The sequence below is a fragment of the Mercurialis annua genome, linkage group LG8, assembly GCF_937616625.2.
Source record: "Mercurialis annua linkage group LG8, ddMerAnnu1.2, whole genome shotgun sequence".
Classification (NCBI taxonomy): Eukaryota; Viridiplantae; Streptophyta; class Magnoliopsida; order Malpighiales; family Euphorbiaceae; genus Mercurialis; species Mercurialis annua.
The window spans coordinates 29,064,971-29,087,037 of record NC_065577.1 but is presented as its reverse complement, the minus strand read 5'-3'; the positions used below and the strand labels follow the sequence as shown (position 1 = coordinate 29,087,037).

Genomic DNA, 22,067 nt, shown 5'->3' with positions numbered 1-22,067 from the left:
GTCTCATTATAGGTGTTGTAAACAATATGTCTTCTGTCATTGTCATTGTTGCTGAAGAGATCTTTATAGTACCTTGTCATCTCTTTGTGGATTGCCTCAGCAGAGTTAATAATGTCTCCATTATCTAGCTTGAGAACAGGAATGTTTTTTCTGATGTTTCTTTGCTTAATGGAGTTGTAAAAATACTTGGTGTTAGCATCACCAAGTTTCAACCAGGTCATTCTGGATTTTTGCTTAGCAAAACTCTCCTCACATCTTAAGAGGTATCTAAGATGAATCATCATAGCTTTTTCTTCATAGATGAGGTGTTCCTCCATAGGATCCAACTGTAAGTCTCTCTGAAGTCTCTCAAGCCTTTCTCTTTGCTTTGTTACCCTCTTGGAAATATCAGAGTAATAAGTCTTATTAAGCTTGGCCAGTCTATAGCTTATAACTTTCAGCTTTCTCACAATCCTAAACATAATATAGCCATTTAAATCTTTGCTCCATTCTTCATTAACAATGTCCACAAACTCTGGATTAGTAGTCCAGTAATTGAAAAATCTAAATCTCCTTTTATGCTTCTCATTACTATTACCATTGTTTTGTAACTTAACCAGGATTGGGCTATGGTCAGAGATACCACAAGGAAGGGCTTCATAAAAAGAATTTTGTAACTCATTACTCATCTCCCCATTAGCTAAAGCTATGTCCAACTTCCTCCATATTCTATCACTTCCTATTTGGTTATTATTCCAGGTATACTTGCAGCCAATATTCCTGATCTCAGCAAGACCAGCAGCAGTAGTACAATTAATTATTTCAGTAGCATGATCATTATCCAGATCATTACCTCCCAGTCTATCCTCATCCTTCATAACTGCATTGAAATCTCCTTGAACTATCCAAACCCCTTGCAGATTGTTTGAAAAATCCTCAATATCTTTCCACATAGCTTCTCTGTCATTAATACTATTAGACCCATAAGCTAAGGTCCATGTTAAACCAATATCATCAAACTTAACTCTGCAGTGGATAGTTTGATCAGTTGATCTCACAATCTGAACATTAACTTTGCTCTTGTCATACATTATCCACATTCTCCCATTTTCAATGAATTCATAATTATCAATTAGATTTCAGTCATTCAACTTCAAATTCCTCCAAACTTTGTGTTTATTAATAGCTCTAATTCTAGTCTCCAAAATTCCAGCAGTAACAATATTCTTACTACAAAGCAGATTTTGAACTTCTGCTTGCTTCAGGGGATCATTAAGTCCCCTGATATTCCAACTGATGGTATTCATTTACCTCTATCAAGAGGCCTTATCAACTTCTTGTTAGGAATCTTATCATTCATGTTCATATTAGGACCAGAACATATACCTCTATGAGACTGAGCTTCTCTAGCTTTCTCTCTTGCCAAAAGTTTGTTCTTCAACTTCCTGTTAGTCACAATCTGAAATTCTTCTTCCTGAGGTGCTGCAGGAACTGTATTCTCAGGAGTCTTTTCAGGAGCAATTGTAGGTGCAGGAGTAGGGGTATTCTCAGGTGTCTTCTCATCCACCTTTTTGCTGTTTATATCCTCCTGACTCTTCTCTTCCACATTTATGTTAACTACTATCTCTTCTGGGCCTTATTTTGCTATCCAAACTTGCTTTGTTTCGCAGTTTCTATGGCCTAGCTTGTGGCAAACCTCACACAGTATAGGCTTCCACTCATACTCAACCATCTGAGTATGTTGGTTGCCTTCTCCATCTTCAATAACCACCACATCTGGAAAGGTACCCTTCAGTTTCATATCAATTAAAACTCTAGCATAAGCTACTCTGGATCTGTCTCTAGTACACTTATCGGCAAACAGAGGTTTCCCCAACGTACTTGCTATAGCACTTAAAGAATTAGGGTTCCAAATTTCTCATAGGAGCATAGGAAATTTAACCCAAACAAGGACTGAGGCTACTTCAACAATGTCAAAGGACATGTTCTAGGTTCACTCTTGTAAAATCAGCGGATGTTTATCAAAGGTTATAGGGCCATCTACCATCGCCTTCCTTTTCCCTTCCTCAGAGTCAAACACAAATGCATATAAATTTGGTTTAACCTGATGAAAATCCAATAACCTAATTTTCTCCGATCTGTTTTTGATGAAGTTTTGATGTTTGTAGAATCTTGGGGTTAAGCCGTACACACTACCAATAATGGCATTTTTCCATCGCTCCTCCTCAATCAAAGTGTCCATGTTATCCACTTTGGCAATACGAATCCCATTGTTAACAATCGGAGGGACATACTTCAAGGGACTTATTGAATCGTTACTTCTATTCTATTTCACCCATATCCACCCATTTCTTCCCAGATCCTTCAGGTTTCTCTTCTATTCTAACTTCTTCAGCAGTGACTTCTGTTTCAGCCATCATACTCTCTTCTACTTGTTTTTTAACGTTGCTAGTAACTTCCATTTCCACATCGTTCTTCTTCTGATTGATTTTCTTCCCCTGTTTTTTCGCCATCGAAGAAGGCGTACAATAGCAGGATGCTATCTTGCGCCCAGAGAAAAGCAGGAGAGAGAAAATGTCATTTTTTTTAATATTTTTTTTATAAGTTCAATATTGAACCACTTAAATTTCTGTTATTTACCTATTTTGTTATATTGTTGCTTTTTGGACAAAATTTATAATCGATATCTATTGAATGGTTTTAATTCCGCTGTGTATGACTGCAGAAATCTCTATCAAAAAAATAGATGCAGACTTTTCATTGTTGATAATGAGAGAACAACCATACGTTCATCCATAAGATCATGCATGTGATTCATAATAATGAAATGTTGTCTTGAAATTTAACTTTAGCTTCTTCTTTCTTTGTTTTGCGCGTCTTATTAATCTATTATTTAGAAACCCCATTACTTGGGAAACAGATCCAACAAGATAAAATATTTCACTTATGAAAAGGGTTAATTTCTTAAAAAAACCCCACCTTGCACTTTTTCTTCGTTTATACCCTAACCTTGTAAAAACACCATTTGTACCCAATTTTATGTTTTTATGTTTCATTCATATCCAAAAGTATTAAATTGTACTCTTTTCATTTGGAAAAGAGTTTGAAACATACTTTTTTTTTATTTTTAAAAATACAAATAAATCCTTAAACTTAAAAAATAATCAAATACATCCAAATAATTAATTAATTTTTTTATTTTTTATAAAATAATAAAAAAATTAAAAATTATTATTATTAATTTTAATTTTTTTATCGGAAATATTTTTTAAAATAATTAAAAAATTACAAATAAATTCGGAAATATTTTTAAAAAAAATAAATTTTTTTTTTTTGAAGATGGTATTTTTGTACTATTAATAACTTTAATGTCTAATTAGTATATAAGTTAAAAATGAAGGATTATTTTAAACTCTTTTAATGAAAAGAGTACAATTTAATACTTTTGGGTAGAAATAAAACATAAAAACCCAAAATTGAGTATAAATGGTGTTTTTATAAGGTCAGGGTATAAACGAAAAATAAATGTAAGGTGGGGTTTTTTTAAGGAATTAAGCCCTTATAAAAAATAGTAATCAGTAACAATTAACATAGATATGACATTAAAAATAGAAATCATAGTAACAACTAGGCAAAATCAGTAACAAACTAGGCAAAATTCATACGAAAATTTATATACTTTATTATTTTTATTTAAAAGGCTCATATTTCGAGAAGTATTATTTTATCAGTATATGTACTTATCATTTTACGAGTTTAATGCCCTTTTTGTTGAATAGAGGAATCCAAAAATATAAAAAAAAGAAAAAAAATTTACAAAATGACAAATAGACAAATCGGAAAGATAATATTTTTGAGATAGGTACTTTCCGAATAGAAGTTATAAAGTAGAAGAATCTCTGTATGTGAATTCACTCATATTTGACCCCCGTTGATTTCCCTTTTCACAGGTAAATGATATTTTGACGTGACAAGACTTCCAATTCTTTTTCTGGAAGTTGTAACTAAATAAAGGTCGCTCTAGAGCTGCAGAGTAGTTCTAGCTCCGAACAGTAGTTCAATTGTAAATACTTAAACTCTGATATGAAACTACCGTCAGTATCATTTTGGGACAAAAGCATGTTTTTATAAAAAGGGCTTTTGCCAGTTGTTTATAAGAAACCTGGTTTTGATAAAAGTTTTGTGATTAATTAAGTGGCATGCTTAAACCAGTTACTTGACATGATAACTGGTTTGCACCGCTGGCATTGTCTTTGGACAGGGTTGTGTCAAGGTGTGTGCAGTGTACATGCATTACCCTGAGTCCAGAAATGCGATTGCATGGTTTTGATTACACGTTTATCTGAAGGTTTTCAAATACTTGCGAAAAGAGATTGAGACCTTTTATGTTTTCAAAACGCGAAAAGTTTTTACTGTTTTTCTGTCACGACCCAATCTCAGGGCCGAGACCGGCGCTAGGGAACGGGAGTGGTAGCTCCGGAACCCGTAGCAAGCCTAAAATCACAATTAATTTTTCGCGAATATAATATAAACAAACCATATCAAACAACGGAAGCAAATATACATATATAACATATAATCATACATTTACACTAACTGTATCAAAACCTCGCGGGCTCTAGTTACCGTACCCTGTACGAACTGGCCTCGCGGTACTATATACATCAGTTAGTGTTTCAAACATCTCACCAGCATCTGGGGCCATGGATCACATACTAAACACGTAGCCTATCAAAAATGCATTTAAACAATGATAGCAGTTAATATATACAATCAAAAATGAACTGCTATCTAGGCTACTATTCTATTGACACAGGACCACTACTGCAGCACTCACAGAAGTCAGAAACTAACATATACAGCTGACTTCTGGACTTCAAAATTTGGCCTCTAGCTAAGTCCACAAGTTAAGCACCTGAAAGACATCAAAGGTGAGGTGTCAGTATTTGGGGAAATACTGAGTGAGTTGACATTTACTAACAGTATTAATATAGAAACATAGCATCGCATTTTAAATTAACATTAATACAAAAATACATATGAACAAGTATTCGATCCTTTCGAAACTAAAATCCTGAAACATAACGTAACTCACTATTATTCAAATCAAACTGATTCCAATAGTCTGACCCGGGAGCGTTCACGTTCAACCACGTCAGTCAGAACATATCTCTTAATCCCAAAGTGGTACTAGATACGGGGCTCAGGTTACTCTAACCGAGTTCACTCTCGTGGGGCTCAGGTTATTTTAACCGAGTTCACTCTCGTATCAAATTCATATTTTAACTTTCATAATCATATCATCCATGCATATCAGATCGTACCTCATAGTCAGACACGCTAGACTGACACATTACTGGTGATCACACAGCCTATTGACACCCAATAGGTAGCTAGTTTCGTTGGATCGTATACTAGGTCCTTGTACGTAAAAACTCATTCAAAACATATAACATATCAATAATTCAAATATATATATTGCGATGCATATCAACAACATATAGATAATACTACCAAAATAGTAACAATTAATAATACACGAAAGTAAAATGCAACTCACAGTGACTGCAATCCAAGAAATGATATGATCGATCTGATAGTACGCTCTCGCTAGTCCACTTCTACTGATTCCACTATTTGCTGACACGTCTGATAAATCGTTAATAGTTAGACGTGGTTCTCGCATTCTTATACGTATAATACTTTTAAGTTTTAGGATTTAGTTTCGTTTTTAACTTTATTTATGATCGCATTCTTCCTTTATCATAGTTGCGATATCTCAAACTTTGTTTCTCGTATTCGAGAAACGTATAATATCCTTGACATTTTTCATTATCATAGCTCACGTAAAACGTCGAGCTAAAACTTTACTTTTCAATTTATCGGGGTCCTTAATCGTTTTTAGGGTCTAATATTCCAAAATGTTGAAATCCCATTCAATTAGGGCTAAAAGCTCAATTAGGTCCCTGCGGACCCACTGTGTGCGCTCGCACACTTCAGTGTGCGTCCGCACACTTGGGAGTGTGCGTTCGCACACCACAAGTGTGCGTTCGCACACTTCGGTGTGCGATCGCACACCGAGTGCAGTTCACGCACAGCCCCGGAAACATCGTTTCCGGGCTTCCCGTCGTGCTATCACTCCCCATACACGCCAAACACTCCGTTTTCAACAAAACCCGTAACTTTGTTTCTCCAAAAACGCTAAAATCGAGTTTAAATCGATAATTTCAATTCCTAAACTAAAACAGCCCATATAACTCAAATTCAGCACCAATTCTCGAGATCTTACCTTGATTTGAAGCTAGAAATCGATAAAGCTTTCAATTCCGAAGATATTGCCGCTTGAATCACTCAATTCGGACGTCGGACGGTGAAACGGCGGCGAAACGACGATAATCGGCGATGATTCTCCAATTCTCTCGATCCTTCTCTCTGCTCTTCAATTCATATTTTCTTTCTTATATATTTTGGCTAAAAGCCCACTTTGATCCTTGTTCTTTTTGTTTCTTTTCATTTATCCCTTAAATTTTTCTTTCTTACGATTTAGTCCATAGCTAAATCGTTAAACTCTTTTATTACGACTTATACGTATTATTTATATTCGATAAATAATACGAAGCTCGATATAACACTTTTCCGTCAAAATCCAATATTTCTATTTTCGACACAAAGTGGCTAAATTACCACTTTGGTCCCTGTGCCCTATTTTGGACTTTTCTTAATGTTTTTCCTTTTAATTCCAATTCTAATTTTAGAATTGAAATATAACCTATTTTTTTTTTTCTCATAATTAACTTCCTAAAACTTCCCTGTTTGAAATTCCTCTATCCCAATTTTTATCAAAATCTTTCCGATTTCGCCATTCCGATGAATCTAAACTGGACACGTGGTCCAATTAGATAATTAATTATTTTGGGGTATTACATTTTCCTAGGATTGCTACGGGTTTCGGAACAACCATTCCCATTCCCTAGCGCCGGTCTCGACACGAGTTTCTAAGCGGAAATCGGGTCGTGACATAAATGCTTTAAAGTGGAATTGAATATCAAAAATCTGAAATAGAATCAAACTGACAAAATTACAACGTCAAGATGCAATTGAGAACAAAAATATAGTAAGTAGTTTTTTAGTCTATTGGCCAGACTAATTTTTGTTTTTTAAAAAAAAAAAATCAATAACTGGTGTAATAATAAAATACAAAAAAAAAAAAGGCCAGATGACAAAAAAAAGTCAAACCTTTGATGGAAGTTTCGCAAAAGTTCAAACCTTTTAATTTTATTCAATTTGTCCTGAAACGCGTGAGTTCGTTTCAATTATGTAATTGCCATACATCAGCGTCACGTAGGCGTCACATGAGTAAAATTACGTAGTTGGACATTATTGAAACAAAATCATGCGTTTAGGACAGTTTGGATAAACTTGAAAAATTTAAACTTTTATAAATTTTTCATGAAAGTTTGGCCTTTTTTAATCATCTGGCATAGAAAGTAATAACTTCAAATTTTAATTATGAATTAATATCAATATCTACATCTTTTACTAGAAATGTATGAAACTGATCAATAATAAAAAAATAGAAAGTCAATTTAACAAACAATTGTATAATAATATTCATTTTGACTTCAACTAATAACAACAAAAATCATTGATTCTTGTTAATATTAATTATTACCCAATGATTTTAGCCTCTTGACTCGATCAGTTTTAACTGTTTTTTCATTTGTTTTCAGTTTAACGTAGTGAGCTGCTAATTAATAAGCACATACCAAAATAAATAGAAGAAAAAAGGAATAAAACTGCATAAATCTAAATTAAGATAAATTAGAACCGTAACTATAATATTAGATATTGAAGTTTGTTAAAAACAGATGTAAAGAAGAATGAATTCTAAGTCAAAAATAAAAACAAAAAACAATTAACAAATGTAATGACGAAGTTTCCAAGCAAATTCTTATAAATTCAGAAAATGTATAATGCACTGTATTCATTTACTAATCCTTTTAATTATACCAAATGGCACAAATCGTTCAAATCTTAGTTTTTATAGCAATATTTTTTAATTGCACTTGCTATTGTATGGCTTTTACTAATGCCTCTTTACCAAAATTTCCAGCTATTTTCATTTTTGGCGATTCTATATTCGACACCGGTAATAATAACTACGTCGAGACAATAATCAAGGCTAACTATCGGCCTTATGGTCAGGATATTAATAATGGCGTTCCTACAGGAAGATTTTCTAATGGAAAACTTATTCCTGATATGCTTGCTTCTCTTCTTAAAATTAAGAATGACAGTGTTCCTCCATATTTAAATCCTAACCTTACTAATAATGATTTTATTACTGGTGTAAATTTTGCATCCGCTGGCGCTGGATTCGATGAAACAACATCTCTATTTACTAACACAATTCCTATTCAGAACCAATTAAATTATTTCAAGGAGTACATAACAAAGCTTAAAGGGATTGTTGGAGAGAAAAAAGCTATGTGGATAATTAATTCCTCTCTAGTGGTATTAAATGGTGGAACTAATGATTTTAATCTAAATATATATGATATTCCTATAAGAGGATTTAAAATGACTGCAGTTGAATATACAGATTTTTTATTAAAGAAAGTGGAAGCTTCTATTAAGGTAACGATTAAAATTTTATTATGAACTTAACGATTCAAATCAAACCAAACAAAATAAAAAGAATTAAAATTTCAACTGAATAAATTTATAATATTTGAGGATAAGTTTAACGAAACTGAATTGATATTTTTTTTTAATATAAAACTGGGCAGAATTTTTATATATATTATATATGATTTCAGAAAAAACTAAACTAGATTTCCGTTTTCGTTTCATAGTTTAATTCGTTTTTTAATACTAACAATGACCAATGAGATTAACAACGTGGTTGATCAAATAGTTTATGTTTATTATTCTGAAGGCTTAATTGCACTAAAAAAAACACAAACTTTCGCGTGTTTTTGGTATTTAACATAATCTTTTATTTCTTGATGTATTTAATATTAACTTTCATTTTTTGATATATTTGTCCACAGAACCGTTTTATTTGAAAAATTATGTGCAAAACGGTGTCCTTTTACATTTAAAACGGCGTCGTTTTTCATCCCGAGGACAAATATGTCAAAAAATGAAAGTTAATGTTAAATATGTTAAGAAAAAAAATTATGTAAAATACCAAAAACACTTGAAAGTTGGTGATTTTTTGTGCAATTAAACTTATTCTAAACTACGTAGCAATTCATATCTAATCATAAAGAATATACTTTTAATCAGGACTTGTATGGTTTTGGGGTTCGAAATCTTATAGTAGCGGGAATTCTCCCTATTGGCTCTTTACCCTCTCAAAGAAGTTCAAGATATGCCAATATATTTTCACTAGCGTACAGTTTGGATGAACAAAATAACATTTCTCTGGATTATAATCAGAAGCTTATCAACCTATTGACTAAACTGCAACAAAGTCTTCCGACATCGAAATTTGTCTATACGGACTTATATTACAGAATATTGGAAATGATTAATTATCCCGACAAATATGGTATGTATATGGATGATTCAATAATATAATTTAGATACTTGGGAAAATACATTAAGAAAAATATTTTTTGCATTTATAGGTTTTCAGGAAACGAAAAACGGATGTTGTGGAAGCCTTCTATTTAGACAAGGTGTCCTATGCGATACAATGGCTCTACCATGTAACGACCCTTCAAAATATTTATTTTGGGATAGAATTCATCCGACATCAACAACTTATCAGTATCTTGTCAATCTTATGATGAAAAATGAGATACCTAAATTTATCTCCTAAAATCATTTGTATTAATAGATTTTATTTTGTAAATTTTTTTAAATATATTATTTAATAATTCTTTATATCAAAAATTAGAAAATTTTACTATTTTAACAGATTTTTAGGAAATTAATTTAATATGTTTCTCACATATACGTTGTTTCCTTCATGAATGGACCAATGTTCTTGGTAAGATCTTAAGCTTTAAAAAATATGTAAGCTCCTTAGTAAGATCTTACATATACGTTGTTTCCTACATAGTTAGTTTTTTTTATGAATAAAAATATATTATTTGGTTAAGTTTACATAAAATCAATTTATTTATTTAAACTAAAAAAATAAAGTTTTTTATTTAAAAAAGGAGAAAATCAAATTCGGTGTATAACAATTACTATAACGTGAAATTCAAAGTAATAAGAAAAATCAGAATTTATGATTAGACAAATGATCTAAATTCTTTACCAAAAAAAATGATCTAAATTCATATGAAGTTCTCTTATATTAATGATTTTATGTTGGACTTAATAATCCAAATTCATTTAAAATTCTGTTTGAATAATTAAATCTTCTTTTTTACAAGGTCTTATAATTCTATAAGAAATATAATAGATCTTATTGACGTCCAATGATGAATAAAGAAAAATATGCATCGCAAATTTAGACATTTTTGTAGTTGAATATTTTACTTTTATATCATCAATTTTATTATTATTTCAAATTTTATCATTTGTACTATTTTTACTGGGATTTTATAAATACATATTGTGTTTTAAAAGAAATGACAATCTTATTTTAATACAACACTTTTATTGATTTTGTTAATTATAGCCATGAAAATCTTTCAAAATCGACAGGATTATTCCATTTTGTGATATTCAAAACCTTTTATAGCAATTTTCTGAATTTATCCTTTAGTTATTACGTGTAAAATTAGTCTAAATGGTTAAAAAAAGTCCTGAATATCTCAGGCTAATGTTGACAATTTTGAATAAATCCAGAAAGGTTTAATATTAAAATAGATTTTATTTAATATTTATTAATTCAATATGATAGCGAATAGAATTACAAACTGAAACACACAGATTTTATTATTAATGGTGATGTCAATAACGTGTGTTGAATTCACATTAATATAAATTCTTAACACTATTAGAATTGCTAAAAGATCAATTTTAGATGAACAACGAGGAACTAATTCAGATATTGAGGATGTCATCTTTAACTGTTTTATGCGGGCGGTTTTCTTTTTTTAAAAATGTAATAGGAATTTTTCCTATACGGGATTGGATTTCTTTCAAAATTCGCGTTGTAATTTGTCTCAGGACGTTTGATCTTTTGTTCTAATTCTCTTTGCCTAAACCTCTAGTATACTTCTTTGTAAGTCACTTCTTGTGCGAAAGCTTAGAAAATCGGTTCTTTGCCACTTCTCATGGCTTTTTATAAAATTATTATTCATAAAAAAAATGAGAAACTAAAAAATCAGATAAGATATCAACTAACACTACAAAGTGACTTTTATATATGGTCTATTATAACGATTATTGAAATTGTTATTATATATATATATATATATATATATTTATAACGACTATTTTAATATTGTTTTCTAAAAATAATTATTTTATAGCGCCTAATAAAGTCGTTATTAAAAGTTATACTTTCAGTAACAACTTATTTTATATCGTTTTAAATATAATTATTTTACAACGACTAATCATGTCAGTATAAATCATATGTTTTACCAACGACTTAATATGTGTCGTTATTAAATATAGGCTTAATGCACAAAAAATCACAAACTTTCCTGTGTTTTTGGTATTTGACACGAACTTTTAATTTTGGCATATAAACACACGAATTATCAATTTTTCGCATATATGACCAAGTTTCCATTTTAGGTGAAAAACGATGTCGTTTTAAGTATAAAACGTTGTCGTTTTAGGTTAAAAACGGTGCCGTTTTATGTCAAACACGGTGTCCGTGTTATATATGCAAAAAGATTAATAGTTCGTGTATTTATATGCCAAAATTAAAAATTTGTGTTAAATACAAAAAACACGCGAAAATTGGTGATTTTTGGAGAAATTAAGCATTAAATATAACCATTTCATAACGACAAATAATTTCGTTGTTAAAAGAAAGTAAAAAACTTAAAAATCCCACATTGAAAAAAAGTGAAATGAAAAAATTGGTGTCTCATTATAAAAGAAAACCACCTTTCACTAGGAACATATTTTTTTTTTACTTCTATTGTAATAAATCAATGAGAAAGTAAAAATATTAAATTTTAATAAAATTTATATTTTAAATAATAAAAATAAAAAAATGAAATTTTTTATAAAATCATATAACTTATTAAGATAATAAGTAATATTACAATATTTTGACAACGACTTTTTTATGGTTATTAATATATATTAACAACCAATTTCTATAGCTTTTTGTAAAATATATAACGACTAATATTTAAAAGTCGTTATTAAAAAAAATTACATTACGCCAACACGAATAACCACGATTATCGTTGTTAAAAACTTTTAACAACCGTATTTTGAGTTTACAAAACGACAACTTACGTTACCCAATTGGTTTTTTAATTAATTTATAGCGGTTTAATGTGAATTTGTATAAAATGTTGGTTCAAAATACACATGTTTTATATTTAGGGTTAATTGCAAATAAATTCACCAACTTTCGCCTAATTGCAATTATAACATAAACTTTCAAATTAACTTGGCAATATCATCAACGAACTTTACAATTTTGGAAAATCAATAAACCGATCTAAAAAAATACTAACGTGGACATTATAATATACCGCCATGTGCCGTTGCATGATTGGTTTGTGTAAGAATTTGCCAAAAAATGAAAGTTGGTTACTGATATTGTCAAGTTTTAAAATTCGTGCTGTAATTGCAAATTAAGGTAAAGTTTGTGATTTAGTTTACAATTAACCCTTATATTTAACAATAAAATATAACAAAATGTATCATATAGAGAATATGTAATTAATTTAAAGTGGATTCACTACAAGAAAAGTGAGTTTTAGCAACGGTCTATTACAGCGACTATTAAAATCGTTACAAAACATATACTTTTTATAACGATTATTTTAATGTCGTTTCTAAATATAATTATTTTACAACGCCTAATAAAATCGTTATTAAAAGTTATACTTTTAGCAACGACTTAATTTATATCGTTTTTAAAGATAATTATTTTACAACGACTAATCATATCATTGTAAATTATTTGCTTTACCAACGATTTAATATGTGTCGTTTTTAAATATTATCATTTCACAACGACAAATAATTTCGTTGCTAAAAGAAAGAAGGAATAGTTAAAATCCCACATTGAAAATAAGTGAAATGAGAATGATGCATTCTCACTATAAAAGAAACCCACCCTTCACTATAGAAATAATTTTTACTTTTATTGTAATATATCAATCAAAAAATAAAAAATATTAAATTTTAATAATAATTGTATTTTATATTTAAAAAAATTATAAAATTATATAACATATTAAAATAATAATTAATATTATAATATTTTGACAACGACTTTTTATAGTTACTAATAACTTTTAACAACCAATCTTATAGATTTTATAAAAGCTATAGCAACGACCATTATTTAAAAAAGTCGTTATAAAAAACATTACATTACGCCAACACGCACAACCACGTTTGTCGTTGTTAAAAACTTTTAACAACCATATTTTAGGTTTTCACAACGACAACTCACGTTTCTAAAAATCAAGTTTCTTGTAGTGATTCACGTGCATTATGATTAATTAATATGAATTCATGCATAACTTTACATTTTTTTAACTAAAATAATTGTTGCAGATAATGACTTATAGTGTATTTAGAATGGATTATTAATGAATAGTAGTTTACTTATAGTATAGTTACAAATAGTAGTTAATTTATTGTATAGTTGCAAATATATTTCTTTTATAATGAATCTATTAATGAATTCTTTATAAAAAAAATTAAAAAATCACTACCCAGCAGGGCGGACTAAGATAATATCCTACCAAGATAACCAACTCACTAAGATATCATCCAACCGGAAAATCTCGGAACCAAGAGCATGCATCAAACCCATGACACATGACATGACATTACCTCACAACAAGGACTTTTGATAGAGAAATTATGACACCGTACCAACAAATCCCACAATAGGCAAAAAGAACAAACAAATATGCCATGTCATACCAACCATGCCAAATCACAAAAAATACCACCACCATTGCCATATCATCACTCCCTATAAATACCCCAAAATAGGTAAAAGTCAAGGTTAATATTCTTTTTTACATTCTTCACTCCATGCTTGTTGCCTCGTCCGAGAAGAAGAGGAAGCGTATTGGTGGGGATGAGACCGAGGTGGAGGACTCGAATGAGGTGGATTTGGGCTCCACTACTCTACTCAATTGGATAAAGATAAATCGAATGAGCGTCCTTTTTTTCTGATGACCAGAAAGCCATGAAGACCAATGCGCCACAAGATTTGAGTGATCTAGGCATCATCTTCGTCTGCTAGGTTGGTTTTTCAATAATCTTTCTGGGTATCCTCTTTTCATATTTTAAGTTTATAAATATTGTGTTGTTTTTCAGGCGCTAAAATATTGTGTTGCTGCTTGTTTTTACCAATGGAACTTAATCCATCAAACTCAACAAGACCGGAAAAAAGCTGAAGAGACTGCTGCCACTATGTAGCCTGGACAAAATGCCCAAGCTAACGTTGAGTCTACGGTAGAGTTCTAGGCGGGAGAGTTCCTGCGAAAGACACCCCTGAAAGGGATAATCTTGAGGTTCGATATTATGAGGAGGCCGACTTTCGTAAGGGTGGTGGGTCTAAGTCCAGGATTGGTCTATCAATTCCAGAATAAGTATAAAATGTCGAGATAGGAAATTAACTTGTAATATTTTTTTATAAATGGAGTATAATTTTTTGTTGCCTCCAGATTTTTTGTATTCGTGATCTAATAATTTGAATTCTTATTTTGAAATATCCTAAGTGTTTAGCCTGGTTATGAATAATTGTGTACATGAATAATTTGACTTTGATTTTCTGAGTGTAGAACTCAGTATTAATGTAAAGCAATAGCTTTACTCGGGTTTTAACCGATAGCTTTAGTTAAATCCTTAAGCTATTGTTTAACTCGGATTTTAAGCGATAGATTAAGTTGTATCTTAAAGAAACTGCTTAACTCGGGTTTTAAACGATAGCTTAAGTTATATCCTTAAGAAATTACATAATTCTGATTTTAAGTTATAGCTTTAGTTATATCTTGAAGGAAATTGTTAACTCGGGTTTTAAGCGACGGCTTAATTTGTATCTTTAAGCAATTGTTTTACTCCAATTTTACTATGAGTTAGGGGGTTTAGTTGTTTGACGCGCATGCTTCTTTTAATTTTTTTCTTTTATTAATAGTGGACAAACTTGCATTCGGACTTATAACCATCCTTTTAGCATGAATGCTAGTGGAAAAACCCTTAACAAACTCGACTGTATTGAGTTGTTATTACTGATAATAATTCTTTAGAACCCGTGAGTTCCAACTTCTCGATAGGTCTCTTCCTGACATTTAGGTTAGGTTATATGCCCCTTCTAATCCTAATTTTTCCCCTGGTATGGTCCTTCCCAGTTTTTCCCAAGCTTACCGACTCTGGCTTCCCTCTTGCCAATATCTTCTCTCCTCAACACTAAATCTGCGACTTGAAAATGTACAGGTTTTACCCTTTTTCCGTCCTATGCTTGTAGGCTTCGATGTGGACTAAAGCTTCCTCTCTTCGTTCTTCTAACAGGTCAAGGCATACTTTCAATATCTCCTCATTTCTTCGCTTGCCAAAGTATTGTACTCTCACAGTTGGCATACAAATTTTTGCCAATACTATAACTTCACAACCGTAAGTCGGTGCAAATGGTGTTCTTCTAATTCTAGCTCTTGGTGTCGTCCTATAGGACCATAGGACACTATGCAATTCTTCCACCCATTTTCCTTTGGCACCATCTTTGCTCTTCTTTTGGCCGTTCAAGATGGTTTGGTTTGTAACCTCGGTTATTCCATTAGTCTATGGGTGTGTGACTGAGTAAATAAAGGTCTATCCCTTTGTCTGGGCAGAATTCTCTGAAGTGCTTGTTGTCAACCCGTTTTCTGTTGTCTGTGATCAATATCTTTCGTATTGCCAAGTCGGAAAACTACTTCTCTCCAGACGAAGTGTTTTACTCAGGCTTCAGTGATGATGGAGAAAACTTTTGCTTCCACCCATTTTTAAAATGATCTACTGCAACTATTAGGAATTTCTTTCCCGGTTTCCATGGGAAAAGGGGCCCAAGATGTCCATTCCCAAGTGCTAAACGGCCAGGGGGTGATGATGTGGCTTTGCTTGGTAGTTGACTAGTGACTGAGTGTCAGGACCCAAAATCTCGAGTCGAGACCGGCGCCAGGGAATGGGAATGGTAGTTCCAAAACCCGCAGCAAGCCTTAAAAATACAAAAACTTTTTCGCAATACAAATTACACAATACAAACATCCATTTATAAAACCTTTATAACAAATGACGTATGCATACGTCTGTTTAAAACATGAAAATGTTTCATCGTAACCTGGGTCTTACCATGCGATATCTTATATCTTAGCATAGCCCGTTCCACAATAAACAAACAGTTTAAAGCGGAATACAAAACATTTAATACAAGCATCAGAGTATACACAAAATACATAAACTGTCTGATAACATACGTTTATATATACTAGGACTCAACTACTGCAGCACTATGGATTCAATACCATGTAGTACGGTCCCGAGATAACTCACCGGGTAAATCTGTACTACTACTTATATCCCACAAAACAAATCAAAAAGTCCGGGAAAAACTCAACTGGACTTAACAAAAAAATGCCTAAGATAATTTAACCGAGCTTAACTAGTATGACCGAGATAAATCAACCGAGCTCACACCACATAACTTCACAAAACTTCCACACCTTCACACAACTTCACATATTCACATATATCATTCTGTAGATCCTTTAAACTTGCTGAACTAGGGTCTAACTTCTACACTCAACTGGTGATCGCACAACTGTATTGCCGCTCAATAGAAAATCTCGTTCCATCAGATCTATACTGGTTTCAAATTATTATGCATGCATTTCAAACAGAGCAGTTTATTTATAAAATAATGTTGTGCAATTGTATAAACAATTTGCGGAAAAGAAATGCATTTATAATGCTACAAATGTAAACCTCCACAATAAATTCACCACTTTCTATCCCCCAAAAACTTTGATTATTTACTAGCGATCATCAAGCCTCACGAGCTCTTTGTCCGTTAATAGGTTGCCTTGTCGAACCTAGGACAAATAAAAAATATTGCTGAGGTTTCTATACACATTTAGACTCGAGAGATACGCATATAAAACCATTGTAATATCGTGGTGAAGCCTTTAAGTTTATTAAATAAACTTAGCTTAGAAATGTTAAACTTAACCTTAAATCAAATGTCGTTTCATTTTCTTTATCAAACAACTAACTTCATACTAAACCTTCTATTTAATCGTAACCTCAACATATTCATCCAATTTCATACACCTTTCACACCCTATAAACCATTATTTCAAATGATTTAAACTTAGTTCAAAACCTTATCACTTATACCTCAGAATTTCGTCAGATAGTTACGTATTTATTTGGACTGAATTCATTGCATTTAGGAGTCAAATAATTGTCGGAATCACGCTCCTAATAACGATTAGAAGTCCCTTTAGGGAGCAACCATGTTCTGCTCGTTCAGAGCAGAACACGATTCTGCCAACGACAAAATTCTATTGGCAGCGCCGAGCAGAATTCTGCTCGTGGTGAGCAGAATACTTCTGCTCATCAGAGCAGAATAAGGCCACTGGAGAGAAATCGCAACGTGCTTTCAAATCCTACAACGATTCAGCCATAACTCACTTCACAATAAACATTATCTATAGCTTCTGATCCATCACAATTCAACAAATACCTAAACCATCCTATTATCGCAAAACACAATCCATTTCTCACCAAATTTTATCAATTTTTAACCATTAAAAACTCAAACTTAATTCAGAAATAATACATCAGCCACAACTTATTCATAATTCATTACAAATTCCATAGCTATAATCAACAATAACATCACATATGAATTTAACTCAAAGTTGCCGAAAATCTCATCCAATTCTCAACCAATTTTCATCAATTAATCTTAATCAAAACTAAACATATATGGCTCGCCTTGATTTCTAACGGAAAACCAAATTCATAGCATCAAGAATCAACAAAATCGGTCGAGAAACGAGCTTTGTAGCTCGATTTGAACATGAACGATGAAAAATGGCCATGGCTTAAGGTTTCTTCACTTTTCTTTCATTTCCTTTCTCTGGATCATATTTTCTCTAGCTAGATAAGTAATAGGGAAGAGGAAAACTTCTTCCTTTGGAAGTTGTATAATTGGAAAAAAGTCTATTTTAATCTAAAATGGCTAATTTGCACTTTAACTCAAATTCTTTAATTTACGTCGCATCCAAAATTTTGACTTGCTCCGAAAATTATGAAACTTTTTCCATAATTTCTTAAAAACATTTCACAGACTTTGGCGTGAAATTTATTAGCTCGGGATTTGTACTTTATTTTATTTTAATTATCTTAACGTTTACTTAGTCCCGCTAAGAATCGCTCCAATGAATAATAATGACCAAATACATTTATTATTTCACGATTGACTTAATAAACTTACTCTGATCATATCTCTTCACTTAATTCTCACTTCCGACCTTCTTAATTCCGGATGAGTGGCATGTCCTAGTATATTAACTGGTATCTTATTAATTTACGAGGTATTACATTTGCCAACCTTATAATGAATTCGCCCTCGAATTCAAACTTTTGCCACTTACTCGGAATAAATCAATACGAGTGCCTTTGCTGCATACTCGTCTTCACTTTTCGTATACACTCTTTTAATTTACTTTTACTATCTGTGGTTGAGTCACAGAAGAGAAGTCTGATTCCAACTTTCCACCTTTTACTTATACTCCTCACCTTATCTTGTATGGACTAACATACCTCTGGAGTAACTTTCTTGGTTACTTTAATTGCATTACACCGTTCCTATGTGTGTTTCTCTTCCCTTTCTTATTATTATACTTGAAAAATTGTCCCTTTTATCAAATTTTCAATTCACGTTTTGATTATCGCTAACATCTGTAAGGACATTTTACTTTGTCATAATTTTCTTAGTATGACACGTACATATACTAGTTTGTTGCTATTTACTGTTCACTATAACAGAGATGCCCAATCTCTTTGTGATCTCTCTTAGTCCATGCTTAGTTGCTTCATTCACAATCCTCATAATTGTGGGACAACAACTGTTGTCGCGTTGGGATTTTAATCCCGTCGTCTACTAATCATTGGCCTTAATAGGCCCATGTCAATTTTACTCACTAGTGTTGGTATTCATTCATCCTTTATTCGTTATTCGTTCATTAATACTATATGGGTGGTGTCACCATGAATACCAACTTTGATCCATTCTTAACTTTATGCCTTTACTCACCCTTAGTTGATATCATCTTTAACTTGTACTTTCCAAGTTTCCTTAAACTTATCTAAGTACTTCCTTTCCAGCTCATTTCAGCTGTCCAATTATTCAAAAGCGTCTGTTCACTATATGAGATTGATATTCATATAGTTCACGGTGTCCTTTACAACTTTCATTTGAACTTCAGGTTGAGATGGAAACCCGAAAACGTCAAAAACTGGCCCAAAAGTAGCTTCTCTGGGCCATCTTTCACTGCTTGCATAGGCTGTTGTTTGATCCTATAGCCTAAGCATTAAGACATTCCTTATGTGAATTTTATTCCATATTCTTATACCTTGTCGTTACGTCTACACTCTACATTTTCCGTTTAGGGTCGAACTCATTTTAGACATCTCCATAGTCTCCTTAAGTGTTCATTACACTTTACCCTTCTTATCGAGTATAAGGCTAATTCTTTACCTTATCTCGAGGTTTATTCGTCCATAAACTTCTTATTTTGTGATGTGTTAGTACTTAACACATACTTCATATCCCTAATTATGGATTTGCTTGCCTTATGTCCATTGGTCCTTTGTTCTCTTTGATTTTCATCATAAACCATCCTTCTATACAACTCCACTGATCCTCCTTCGAATGATTCTTGAGATCTAATTTCCAATTCTAACTCTTGGTCGTTAGATATACTATTCCTTGATAACTCTCTATTCGTTTCTTGATTCCTATGGACCTTCGAGTTAATCGAAGTCCAACGTTATCTTTCATGACATCCTTTGCCTGCTTCATGCTTATTCGCATACAGGCCTACTTGTTCCTCTTTCGCTTTCGCTGCGACACTTTGATCATTTATCTATCAACTGTTGTCTTTACAGTTAAACTTATACGGTCTTTCATCTGATACCCTTATCGATGTCTTTATGGCATTTAGGATCCTCTTATATCAATCACATACCTAACGACTTCCTGAGTCTCATGAAGTTGTATGCCTGCTTGGCATTACTCGATGTGTATCGAGTCTCTTTCTCCATGATCTATCTTAACTCATGATCCTTTTATTTTCACTATCTTGTTTCAGACTGGTAATATCTTTACCAGTGTTTAATGTTATTCTTATCTGCATCCCATTATGTTTCACGATCATCCCTTACTTCTTATTTCAATACCTCCAGCCTTATTCTTGATGTAAGGTTTAGGAGTGTTCTTCTCGAACTTGCCAACTTGTTGCACTCTCATGTATGTGCACATCTACGTATCCTATTCTTACTGACTTCTTTTCCATCAGTAGGTTGGTCTTACATTCTTGCCAACTCTGTATTTCCCAACTTTATGTGTCCATGACTACATAGAAGTTGGTTCCCCTTGTTGCTTTCCAAGTAACGTTCTTGTCTTCCTTTTTTTATTACCCTTATCGAGGGTTGTTACTTACATTTAAGTTCTTTAAACCTCCTTTATATCGATTATCTTAGTCGATTTCCTTGTATCCTTCATCCATCTTTGGTTCTTATACTTTCTTGTACTTGGATGCCTTAGTGTAGGCATCTTGTTCCAAGTTCTTTACCTTATATAGTCTTACCTTATCGTTTCTTATTCCGATCTATTTAATACTACCTTCGTTTATAGCTCAACTCCCTTATTGAGTCTTTCCTTTCTATTCCCGTCACATCTTTAGAGCATTATCGATCCTTGTCTCTGTTCTCTTTAGAGCTTAATAATTCGCGTCGCAAATTTACATCATCATGATTGTTATATGTATCGACCATATACCTTGATGTCGATTTTTTGATCGTACACTTCAATGTCGATACCTTCGATCATCGTGCACCTCTTATTCTCGAGGTGACTTACTCTCCTTATACAATTATTATCTCTATGGGCTCTACCTATGAGATATAACCCTATGTTCATTATCAATTGTCACGACCCAAATTATTGAGCCGAGACCGGCGCTAGGGAATGGGAGTGGTAGCTCCGAAACCCGTAGCAAGCCTAAAACCACTATTAATTTTTCGCATTTAAAATTATAATATCATATATAAACCTTTTTAGAAAACTCTTTTACATAATATAATTGTAGATATTAAAATATCAGATTACAGTTTACATTCAAAACTAACTATTTGAAATCCAAATGTCTATCTAATACTGACATCTACTGACTACTGCAGCTCTAGGAACTCATGCTTGTGCAAGTCCAATGACTTCTAGCACAATGGAGATGGTTTGTCTGATCCGACTCTGCTTACCTGCAAACATCAGAGTGAGGGGTCAGTATTTGGGAAAATACTGAGTGAGTTTGCAAGTTACTTATAGTATTATTAAAATATAGCGTTACACGCTGAATACATATATAAATTTATGATATAAGCAAACATTATTAATTTCAAAAGTGTGAGTCCAACTCACTAGATACGGGGACTTCCAGACTACACCGTAGCCGAGTGCTCACTCGTATCGAAATCATAAAGTGTGAGTCCAACTCACCGGTGGCCCAGGCACTGGTGGGCCCAGCCCACTAGATACGGGGACTTCCAGGCTACACCGTAGCCAAGTTCACTCTCGTATCGAATTCATATCATATCATACATAAACATATTTTAATTCTTAATCATAAAGTCAGATACTCTAGACTGACTCACCAATGATCATGCAGCCTATTGACACCCAATAGGTAGTTGGTCTCTTCGGA

The 22,067-nt window shown here is 32.5% G+C and overlaps 1 protein-coding gene across 1 annotated transcript; it reads left to right on the top strand.

Moving 5' to 3' along the window:
• Positions 1-8,055: 8,055 nt before the first annotated feature.
• LOC126661834 (GDSL esterase/lipase At2g31540-like) lies at positions 8,056-9,808 on the top strand. The gene is made up of 3 exons (XM_050355714.1): positions 8,056-8,616; positions 9,232-9,535; positions 9,615-9,808. The coding sequence occupies exons 1-3, from the start codon at positions 8,056-8,058 to the stop codon at positions 9,806-9,808; spliced, it is 1,059 nt and encodes a 352-aa protein (XP_050211671.1).
• Positions 9,809-22,067: the final 12,259 nt, after the last annotated feature.